Source organism: Diadema setosum, chromosome 19 (assembly GCF_964275005.1).
Source record: "Diadema setosum chromosome 19, eeDiaSeto1, whole genome shotgun sequence".
NCBI classification, from domain to species: Eukaryota; Metazoa; Echinodermata; class Echinoidea; order Diadematoida; family Diadematidae; genus Diadema; species Diadema setosum.
This window is the reverse complement of record NC_092703.1, coordinates 14,028,827-14,039,869: the sequence shown is the minus strand read 5'-3', so window position 1 is coordinate 14,039,869 and position 11,043 is coordinate 14,028,827. Positions and strand designations below refer to the sequence as shown.

Genomic DNA, 11,043 nt, shown 5'->3' with positions numbered 1-11,043 from the left:
GAGTGAACAAATACTTTCTACACCTCAACTCATTTATTTGTCTGCCTTCTTTTCATATAATCTCAGTAGTTTCTCTGCTTTGTATGCCTCACTAAATAACCAATTTCTTACTTTGTAGCTTGAGAATTCTATATCATCCTCTTTCACTCTCCCTCACTTTCTCTAAATATCTATTTCACTTTTCTTTCATTTTTTCCCTTGATTTCTCCACCTTCCATATAACTTGTCCTGTACCCTGGAATAGCAGCATTTGTTGTGTGCATAAAACTTGCTTGCACGTCATCACTTAGATGAACACAAATCGCACATTGGACATGTGCAAGCCAAACCAGCCTGACGTACCTTTAAGTAAAAAAAAGAACCAACAACACACAAAAACTTGTGACATGCACCTTACAAATTACATCTCCAACATTTAAGGTACAGAGAGTATTCTGAATCTAGCACGAAAGGAGTTTGCTCGTCCTGATCTCTACGGAAATAGAAAATGCAGCACACACTGGATGAAGAGATTATTTCATGGAAAAGCTCCTCCCTCCCCTCAACCGCACAGCTCCTCCTCTGGAACCACGGTGATGAATGCAAATCTGGAGACTGCTAATGGCACTGTAGAAATCTTCTCGTCGACCAGACACTCCAAAGAGGGTGCATGCCTGCGAAGGGCTCGTCAAATATCACGCTCCCACTGAGAGTCTTGTCAAATATATATTGCAATATCATGTGCGGTGCAGGCTCGCTCTCGCCCGCGCCGTGAGTTTGCGGACCCGGCCGCGGCTCGACACGCTGTGAGACTGGGCGTCGTCATCGCTCTGATTGTCGCTGTCGTCAAAGTCCCCATAATACTGCATGGGTCGTCCCTGATTTCGAGTTCTCCTCTCTGAATTTGAAACCCCTCTGTTGGAGGGCATGTAGGCGTTGTCATCATCACTGTACTCCGTCTTCCGCGACTTCTTCGACTTCTTTGATGGAGGTTTTGACCTGGCTTTCCGTTTCGTGCCACGCTTAGATTTCCGTGTGACACGGGCGGCATTCCGCTTAGTTCTGCTTCTTGTCTTAGTCCTGTATCGGCATGATTCCTCATCAGAATCACTGCCTTCACTGTCACTCTCCTCTGATGAAGATTCACTCTCATCATTCGAGTCGATGTCAGACTCCGCCTCATAGTTGCTATGGTCACTATCACCCTCCTCCTCCTCCTCCTCCTCCTCCTCCTCTTCCTCCTCCTTTTCTTCCTCCTCTGCTTCACTTCCTTCAGACTCCTCCACAACACCACGTCTAGCGCTGCCTCGTGTGATTCCATTTGTCATTTGTCTTCTCGCTGTGAAGGAAAACAATCATGACAAGAAATCTTGTTGGCTACTGCTCAAATGACAGGGAATACAAAGTACACATTACAAAATGGGCTTTAGAATCTCTGCAATCTGATTGGTTAATTATCATGAATTAATTTCTACTGAGCCATGCGTCTGATAAAGTCCGAACACAAGGCTCAGGCCTTATACAGTCTTGTAGGTCTACCCCATGCATGACAGGGAATAAGGTTAAATTCATTAAAGGTCCAGTTTACCTTTGGGAGCAGTGATTTTAAAAATGTTCAAGATATCAAATTTCATCAATATGTGTAGGTCTGTTGTATCACAAAACATCCTACCATATAAAATTTTTGCAGTAAAGCCTAAAATATAAGGAGATATCAGTATTTTTGTCAATAAAGCATAACTGTAGACGGTTTAATCTGGAAGAATTCTTATTATAACTATTGTTCACATTTTGTGTATTTAACAATACTTAACATTGATTATACAGATTCAAATTTTTACGGTGGTTGTTTCTATCCCTAACTCACATTTTAGAACTATTTTAAAGCACTACTGCTGGATTTTTGTTTCATCTGCAAATGGTAAATTATGCCTTTAATTTACGGGCCCACTCTATAAAACAAATGATGCAAAGGCATATTTAGTGGATGAGTGAGAATAAGTGAGAATTGGATGCTCTCGTTTAAGTTTGGAAAGAGTCTAAAACCCAATCGCTGCGCTCATGGGTTTAAACATTTCCAAATTTAAACTTGCGCATCCAAGTTACGCTATCCATAAAATTCACTACTAACTGAAGGACGGATGGACGGACAGACAGACAGACACACAGACTGCAACCCAAAAACATAATGCCTCCGACAACACCTCGTGGTGGGGGCGTGAAAACTAAATGATGTACAGTTGTAGAGAAAATTTCTGAAACTATCTGGAATTTTCATTGGCTTTGAATAATTCGTTGCACTTGCTCAATGTCTAAAACAAATAAACCAAGACTCTGCTTTCGTGTACATGTTGTATGGTATGGAGTGCAGGTGTTAAACAGCCATGCTAATAAACTCCTGGACTCTCAAACAATATAAAACATATTACACCATGACTCTTGCATGTCCAGGTTACACTATGAAAGCTGTTACTTTTGTGAGGGCTTAGTTTTCGTAAATTTCCTGAATCATGGCTGGACCGTGACTTTAACAACACCTGAAAATATCGCGAAAGGACAGGCATTAGTGCCCCTACAACAGCCTTGAATTTGAAATTGCGAAAACAACACCTCACGAAAATTTCTGTGACCTCCTCATTCACAAAATATCTGTATGCAAAATTAACAGCTTTTACAGCTATAGATAGAGGCATCTAGCAAGGAATCATCACATGGAGGGTTTGAAATGACTCAGTCTCGTTGTGCAAATGATGCAAACACTGCCATACACATCTTTGATACACTTCATGGAGACAAACAGGAAAAATGTTAAAAGACAAGGATTTGCACGAGTCACATGACTTACTTTGTAATCTGGTCCTTCTCCCTTCTTCTTCTTTCTCCTCCTCCTCCTCCTCTTCCTCTTCTTCTTCCTCTTCCTCATCTGATTCTTCATCATCGTCATCATCTTCCTCCTCCTCCTCCTCCTCTTCTTCTTCCTCTTCACTTTCCTCATCGTCATCATCTTCATCTTTTCCTTTTTTGTCACTTCCTGTGTCAACCTCGGTGTCAACCTCGGTGTCTTCCTCATCCTCCTCCTCCTCCCCCTCTTCTTTCACCTTCTCCTCATCTTCCTCCTCCTCCTCCTCCTCTTCTTCTTCTTTAACCTTACGTATTGCAGCAGATTTCTTTGACTTCCCCTTGGCATTTTTTGTGACTGTCTTTGTAGTTGCTTGGGATTGGTGTGCACTTTCTTTTAACCTCACCTTGCCCCTTGTGGCTGTAGGAAAAACAAACATAATGGTAGAAACAAACTTAAAACCATCGCATTTTTGCAATTACAGTTATTATTCTTTCCAATACTCAGAACAATATTTGAGGAAAACAATCACACCAAAACATTTCTAAATCTTTTTGTTGTTGTTTTTTAGCTGCATCATCTTCAATTTTGATGACTGCACAATGACACAATAACATTTACAATGATTAAAAGAAAAGACTTGACTATCCAACGAAGCCAACAGGTGACAATATGGCCAAGAAAAATGAACAGTTACTGGAAGAAGTTTTGAATAAAGCTTCAACAAACCAATGCAAAAATCTCAATCACCTTACATAATGAAAAAAAAATAAAAAAAATAAAGAATGATGGTGCTGGCAAGAGTAAAACTGCACCGCACGTGATATCGCAATATCAAATATAATAATCAAGGCACGGATATTAATACGCTTACAATGAGTAATATCCTCTTCATCTTCGTCATCCTCGCTGTTCATGACACCGTTGATGTGCTGGGCCACCCCTTTGGCGGACTCCCCGCGGCTGCTGTGGCGGATGCTGGGTCCAGGCTTGTCTTCCTCATCCTCCTCATCCTCCTCTTCGACCTTCTCTACCTTCACTTCCCTGTCGTCGTCGCTCTCGCTCTCCTCTTTCCTCCGCTTCTTGGTCGACCTCGAGAAGCGGTGGTGCTGCAGCCCCGACGGACCCGGGGCGTCCACGTCGCTGGACTCCCTCTCCTCCTCCTCCTCCTGGCTTCGAGACTTCTGATGCCTCCTCCTCTTCATCTTGGCCAGTCTCCGCTGGTGCTTGCTCAGTGACATCCGCCGACCTTCCGGACTGGACAGGAGCCTCTTTCTCCTTTCGAAACACAAACACAAAACAAACACAAGAAAGAAAGAGAAAGACAAAATGTTACCAAGACAGCCAAACACACATCATTCAACAATTGAAAGAAAGTAAAAGGTATAAGATAGAGAAAGACAGGAGAAAAGTTTTAAGGAAAAGAGCTAGAAGAAAAAATATAGAAAGAGAGGCAAAAGAAATGGAGAACAGGAGAGGGCACAAACATAGGAAATACAGAGTTGGCCAGATGTTAAAGCACTTGAACTTGGTTGAGATTGTTATTTTCACGTTTGCCATCTGACCTTTATTTGAATATCGTACAGAGAAGGCCCAACATTAGAGCAGAGAACACTGTGTTCTGTTTCTCTTCTATTCTCCCACAAACAAGGGTTAAAGACTGTACTTCATTATTGTCAAGACACATTCACCACATTTTTCCCCCTTGCTTTGGCAAATACACAGATAAACGAAGATCACAGAATTCAGATTTCACTTTCTCTAAATCCTGAAGAGTTGTATGAAATTTTTATGTGCATGATGCCATGATCAATGTATCAAATTTTATATCTTATAGTCAGGATAATATAACCAGTGTCTTTACATTTATTTCAGACATGTATGATGACTTCACATGTTCGTCTACATCACCAACACCCAGGGTGCAACATAACTTTCTTCTTTTTTTTTTAACCACTTGCCTAGTCAGGCCAGCAGATTTTCAAATTGTTTCAGAACCCTTGCCCAAAAATGAATATCACTTGCCTGAAAAGGAAGTTCAAAAATATAAGAAGATGATACAGAAAATCACTTGTAAGTCAAGGGCTTGATAAAACACAATCATATGAATGAACAACACACTTAGATTTGCTCACTTAAATACAATGGAGTAACAAACTTGGTTTGATCAAGTGTTGGCACTGTATTGCATTGGGGCTTCTTCAGATAAAGTGTTGGAAAGTTGCTGAAATAATTTTAAAGCACATTGCATCATTAAACAGTCATTATCTTCAGGCTTCTGCACAGTTGACTTTGTGGGTTTGAAGGGAAAAAAGTGAAAAAAGGTGACTTCAAAACTTTTTGCTTGCCAAATTCAGGCAAGCATTATTTTCTTTTCTCATTGATCCAAACAACTTGCCCAACTTTGATTTTCACTTGCCCCTCGCAATCGGGCAAAGTGCTTATGTAGCCCCTTGCCAACACCCACCTTTACTTCTCTTCACATCTACAGAGACAGTCATAAACTTACTTCTTCAGCCCCGCGTTGACCTGTTTCTCGTATTTGATGGCTGACTTGTAGTCGTCCGCGACTTTGCGGAAGTCACTTTCAAACAGGGCGGACAAGCGGAGGGTCATTCCGTAGATCTGTTCAATAGAGGTTAAGAAAGATAGACATGGGAGAGGCAGATGGACACGGATAGGCAAAGACGTAGAAAGGTATGACGAGTCAGAAATAAGTAGAAAGAGAGAGAGAGAGAGAACAAATCTTACTATAGTTCGCACCAAACAAGCATCTCCCTTCATACAAAAGGCCTATGGAAATGGCATTTTCTTCAATCAGTAATGACTGCCAGCCATGGCATGCCATCTCTTTTTAAGTGCACGAAAGTTTGCTACGCCTGCAAACTCTTGCTTCTTGTTATTACTGTATGCACAGATAGCCATCTCTTGCTAAGTGCACAAACTTACTTTTATAAGTAGGCAATAACATGTTTACAGTGTCTATTGCTAGTGATCGCAATGATCTTTTTTATATGGAACAAGCAGTCAGTAACAACTGATGCATAGCTTGAGAAATGAGACAGCAGAATTTTCTTCATTTGTTCTACAACGTTTTCAGTTGGACGTCAAAATAACATATGGAGGAGACATACCCTCGACTTCTTGTTTGGAGTAAAGCTCTTGGCATTGGTGAACATGAGACGGATGTCTTTGGCCAAGTCCATTGGGTCACGGTAGCTCCCGCTGGCCAACTGCTGCTTGATTGTTGACATGTCAATGGGGTGGTCAATGATGTCACGATAGCTCTTGTAGAAAACAAAACAGATAAAACATGCAGCAGAAGGTCACATTGAGTGATTTAGATCAATGTAAATGGGTCGTTTCTGAACATTAAATTCAATTCCAAAGGTCAAAGATCACTGCCATATACCTCCCTGCTCCATGACAGTTACGTGGTGGCCGTCAGACTGCACAAATGATGCACAGTTTAAGTGTGTCTGTAGGAATTGTGTGCATAAGAAGTAACTATGGAATGCTTAATTCACCTTGTGAGTTTAGCCTAAATTCTACAACGTATGGTTTCTTCATGCACACTATTCCTGTTGACGTATAAAAATACATGTGCGTCATCTATTTCATAGATCCACAGGGGACTTTTTTTTTTCACAAATACCCTTTTTGATCATGTAACCTGATGGCAAATTTCCTGGATGCATATCTTGTTGGCTTGCCATAGACAAAAACCATGCACCCAGTACTTCCAACCATGCAACCAGTGATCGTTTGATGCACAGTAAACTTCCTGGATGCATGGTTAGCTAGCCAATAGGTGTCTCTTACTGAATGCGCGAACTCTTCCTACAAGTGCATGATAACAAGTTTACAGTGGCTATCACCAGTGAAGCAATGCGCGACCAGCAGAAATCAAGACGCAGCTCTCGACCACTGAGATCGCAGGATTTTCTCTACAATAACTTTTATCTGCCAGTGAGAACACCCGAGATCCACTCACAGGATAGAGTCTCTCGTCCACCGCAGTGCGGAATGGCTCGCAGTCCTCGCATTCCCACATCTTGTTCAGTAGCTGCTTGCAGACCTCTCGCCACGACTTGGAGTCGTAGCATGCCTTGTTTTGACGTTTCCTTTTGGGTGATGGTGATCCCTGAAAAAGAGATGAGAGAGAGAGTCATAAGCTGAAACATAGATATACGAACATACACAGTGGAAGGAGAACAGGCAGAGAGAGAAAGACAGAATCATTTGCCCAAACATGAAAAAGTATAAGAATTCATAGGGAAAGAAAGTCAGAATAATAAGGATAGATAATTTAAACTAGAAATGCTCGCGTGCATTTACGTTTCTTGCAATTTTCACAAGAGCCAAGATTTGCACAATTTAACCCTATTCTAACTGGGGGGGGGGGGGTCAAATTGACCCCCCCTCGACGTTTCGCGCCATGATTCCGGCAACGCGCAAAGATTTTGCCGCGTCGTTTCATGACTTTTTTCATTTGAGTCTCCCACATATTTTGAGACCAAACTTGCGACGTCCGAGTACACCGTTCTGAAGTTATGCAATGTTTTGCATATGCATGTCAACCCGAAAAACGCTTGAATTCATGATTTCGTGTGCAAATCCAATGCAAACTGTGTTTTTTTGTGTAATTGATATAAATTAGATTATTTCAACTTTTAACCATTGAAATAAATCAATTCTAATGTAGATAAGCTTGAAAAAGTGCCTCCAACAAATTTTGGCAAAAAAACAATAGAAAACAAAAGATCGAAAAAACAATAAAATACATAAGAAATTAACAAAACAATAAAAAACAAAAGAAAATGATTTTGATTGTGCTATTTTTTTTACTAGAAAATTGTTTGATGTGTCTTGAGGAACTCTGACACAAAAATATAATAATAATTCAGTCTTTTTGATGGAGTTATAGGTGAAAATATGATTTCATGCATTAATTTGCATAATAAATTTAATAAAAAATATGAAATCAAAATTTTTCTATTGTATGACCATGTTATCTTGTAATTGACATCCGGCTCTATGTTCAGGCAAAATTTTGCGGCGATCGCGCGATCGGCGGCTGAGATCTGAAGGGGGGTCAAATTGACCCCCCCCAGTAAAAACTTGGTCTCAAATAGCCCAGTTAGAATAGGGTTAAATGCACACAAAATCTTTTGTCTTCACTTTCACTATAATGCAATGGATGTCAGTGACTATTTGCACAACATTTCATGCCACAAACAAGGCTTTTAGGTCAAACGTTGACGAACAATTTGAAATCATTGTAATGTACCTTCTTTCCCTTTGCTCTGCTGGACGGTCCTGGCTTGTCTTCGCTGCCCGATAGCGAGTCATCATCACTGTCCGCTGTTATCCTGTTGTAAATCGCCATGGCGTCATCACAGTGGTCATCCCTGTAGGAAAGTAAAATGGTTCCAGGGAGGCGTTTCATCAAGCATTCTGTCAGTGATTTTTCACTGATAAATTTGCTCTCAGCCAATCAAATGCAAGGGTTTCAGCAACTTAAAGCAGTTGTGAGTGACTGAAAAGTTTCATGAAACACTCCCAAGGATCACGTCTACCGGTATTACATTCTCGTTGGAATGTCTCATCCGTTAACTTCTCTTCACACTTGCCAACCCTCTTTTTTCCTTTCTAAACCACCATTTATTGTTTACTATAGTCAAAATGCCTTTTTTAAAAATAAATCTGAACCAGTTAAAAGCTGGGGTCTGAAGGGAAAGAGTGAAGCTTTATAAGCACAACAGTAAAAAACTGATACAAATCAGATAAAAATTGGGGAAGTTCTGAAATTGCAAAGTTTCACTGTTTTTCACAGAACAGTTCAAATCTTGAAAACCCACTTTTGATATTTTTTAAATGAAATCATGCCTCTGCCTCAAATCCTAATATATGTGATGATCATCATTTTGAGATTATACAGCTAGGAATAACCTTTTGTTTGACACTTTTACAGTAGAAAAATTGAGTTAGTTTTTATGATCAAGTCATGGTGATGCAGTCATAATTACTTGATGGCCTCCATGAGGATCTTGGTGAGAGTCTCCGCCCACTTGACAATGATACTATCCTGCTCGTTGAACTGCATGGCGTTCTGCTCGATCTTCCGCACCTCCCACTGCAGGGCGGTGACCCGGCGGTAGAAGCGCCGCTCCAGCCGACCCATGATGGTGCTCAGGTCGGTTGGGTAGGGCACCATGTGAGCATACAGCGGGTACCGGCTCAGGTCCACCGGCGTGTTGAACTGCTCAGCGATGCGGAGTGACATGACCTTTGTTGCGGGGAGGGGGTGGGAAGGGGAGAAGAACAATTTTCAAGTTAACTTTGGTGTAATTTTTAGGGATCTGTCATGCATTGTTAAAGAAGCTCACCAGGCACTTAATATATTGTTTCCTTGACAATGCCAAGCTGCACATCATGCGCTGACAGAAAGACGTGGTCATTGCCTAATATTATGACACCAATCCCACAAGTGTATTAGAGTAAAAGTTGGCATGCATGAGTAAGTCTTCATGTTTGCTTATTCTTAATTCTATCTTTAATCTAGATGATTAGACAATGCAAAATCAAAAAAACTTAGACATTTCAACAAAATTTTGAATGTCACTTGGTGGTTAGAAAATTGAAATTGCCAGCTTCAGTGGTAACCTTTAAATACCATGTCCCAAGTCACAATACTGATGGATCTGAAACATTAGCCTGAACACTACAAAATTCCAGCAGTTATGAGAATATATGCTTCTCTGGGCCTGTAGAACGAGGACACCAAATATCATCCTCTCACCTGCTGCAGGCACTTAAGGAGGCGATCACAGAAGGTGTCCCGGTCCACATTGCCCCACTCGCCTGGCCCTGGCTGGTAGAGCCTCCCTAGGAGCTCATTGTCAGTGACAGGTATACTGCCTCCTTTCTCGTCTGGCATGTCTATAGGGTCAACAAAAGTCAAACATGAGAATTCAATAATAATAAGAAAATAATAAACTAAACAAATGAAAAAGCACATAACTCTAGGCATATCTCTTACACTTTTAATATCAACTTGTTTATCTCTCTATCTAATCTATCTATCTATCACGTATTCACATAATCCAGCTGCAATGGATGCATTTGATAGCAATGTCTGAAATTTGCAGCTGCAGTTAGGCCAATGTTCCAATTTCAATTTCAATTTAATTCAAATTTTATTTCATTTTTCTTTTTCAATTCAATTTAGGTTGAATTTATCAATATGGTACCCAATAATGAAACACCACACTTGGAGTGAAATCTGATTGACTGTGCTTGCTGATGAGGATGACATTTTCAAGCTGACTGAATAATTTGATTCATGAGATAATGCAGCCTAGGTTACTTACATTGAAGGGATTCAGTGGATAATATAGAAACTTCTAGAAGTTTGAGCACACAGTCACATTACAAACTTTAGAAAAGCACTGATGAACTTGCTCTTCAACAGAGATCAGTGATTTCCACCCATACATATGCATGCTGAAAAATCAACCGATTTCCCAATGTAGAAGCCTTTGTTACGTCATAAACCCTCAGCTGCGCCTCGCCCTAGCAGAAACTAGAGCACACACTTTATAGCACGTATGAAAACCTCAAACATGCGCAGCTTGAATTCCCAAGTTCAATTACCCTACCTGACAAAATATCAAAAATTCTTCATAAGATCCATAAAATATTCCCGGATCACTACCAAAATTTAATCATCTGTTCCTTGTGTCATTCTCAACCTTTCCTGCAAGTTTCATCTAAATCTGTGTGTAACTTTTTGAGTTATTTTGCACACAGACAAACAAATAAACAAACCAATGGTAATGAAAACATAACCTCCTCCCTTGGCGGAGGTAACAAAATTATGCGAAGTTGCAGTGATGTGAAATTACGCATAGATTCGATCTCTTTCGGGCGGTCACTGTTATCGTTTAGTTGCTTAGTTTTGTGAGAAGTGAAAAAATTCCTAAGTACATTCAGGAAGTTTTGCTGGTAACTTCTCAAGAAGTTTGCAATCACACTGCTTAAACTATGTGAAGCAAAATACCTGTCCAGGTAGTGAAACTACTGGTACGCATCATTTTGCACAGTGTTACCACACCTAATAATGAGTACTCACTATTTTCGTCAATCTGTTCCAAGTCCCAGGGACTCATTCGCTCACACTCTCCATTGTCCCAGCTGTAAACACAGAGAGTTGGGGGGGGGGG

General features: G+C 40.7%; 1 protein-coding gene across 1 annotated transcript in view; it reads right to left on the bottom strand.

The window, feature by feature from the left end:
• Nucleotides 1-716: 716 nt before the first annotated feature.
• The window catches only part of LOC140242816 (PH-interacting protein-like), a 33,051-nt gene continuing 22,724 nt past the window's right edge, over nt 717-11,043 (bottom strand). The window contains exons 26-35 of the mRNA XM_072322571.1: nt 10,953-11,014; nt 9,621-9,760; nt 8,848-9,107; nt 8,109-8,229; nt 6,813-6,962; nt 5,953-6,105; nt 5,328-5,443; nt 3,693-4,096; nt 2,825-3,238; nt 717-1,318 (exon numbers count right to left, since the gene is read on the bottom strand). Of these exons, the coding sequence (XP_072178672.1) occupies nt 717-1,318; nt 2,825-3,238; nt 3,693-4,096; nt 5,328-5,443; nt 5,953-6,105; nt 6,813-6,962; nt 8,109-8,229; nt 8,848-9,107; nt 9,621-9,760; nt 10,953-11,014 (2,422 nt within the window). The remainder of the gene's footprint in view (nt 1,319-2,824; nt 3,239-3,692; nt 4,097-5,327; nt 5,444-5,952; nt 6,106-6,812; nt 6,963-8,108; nt 8,230-8,847; nt 9,108-9,620; nt 9,761-10,952; nt 11,015-11,043) is intronic.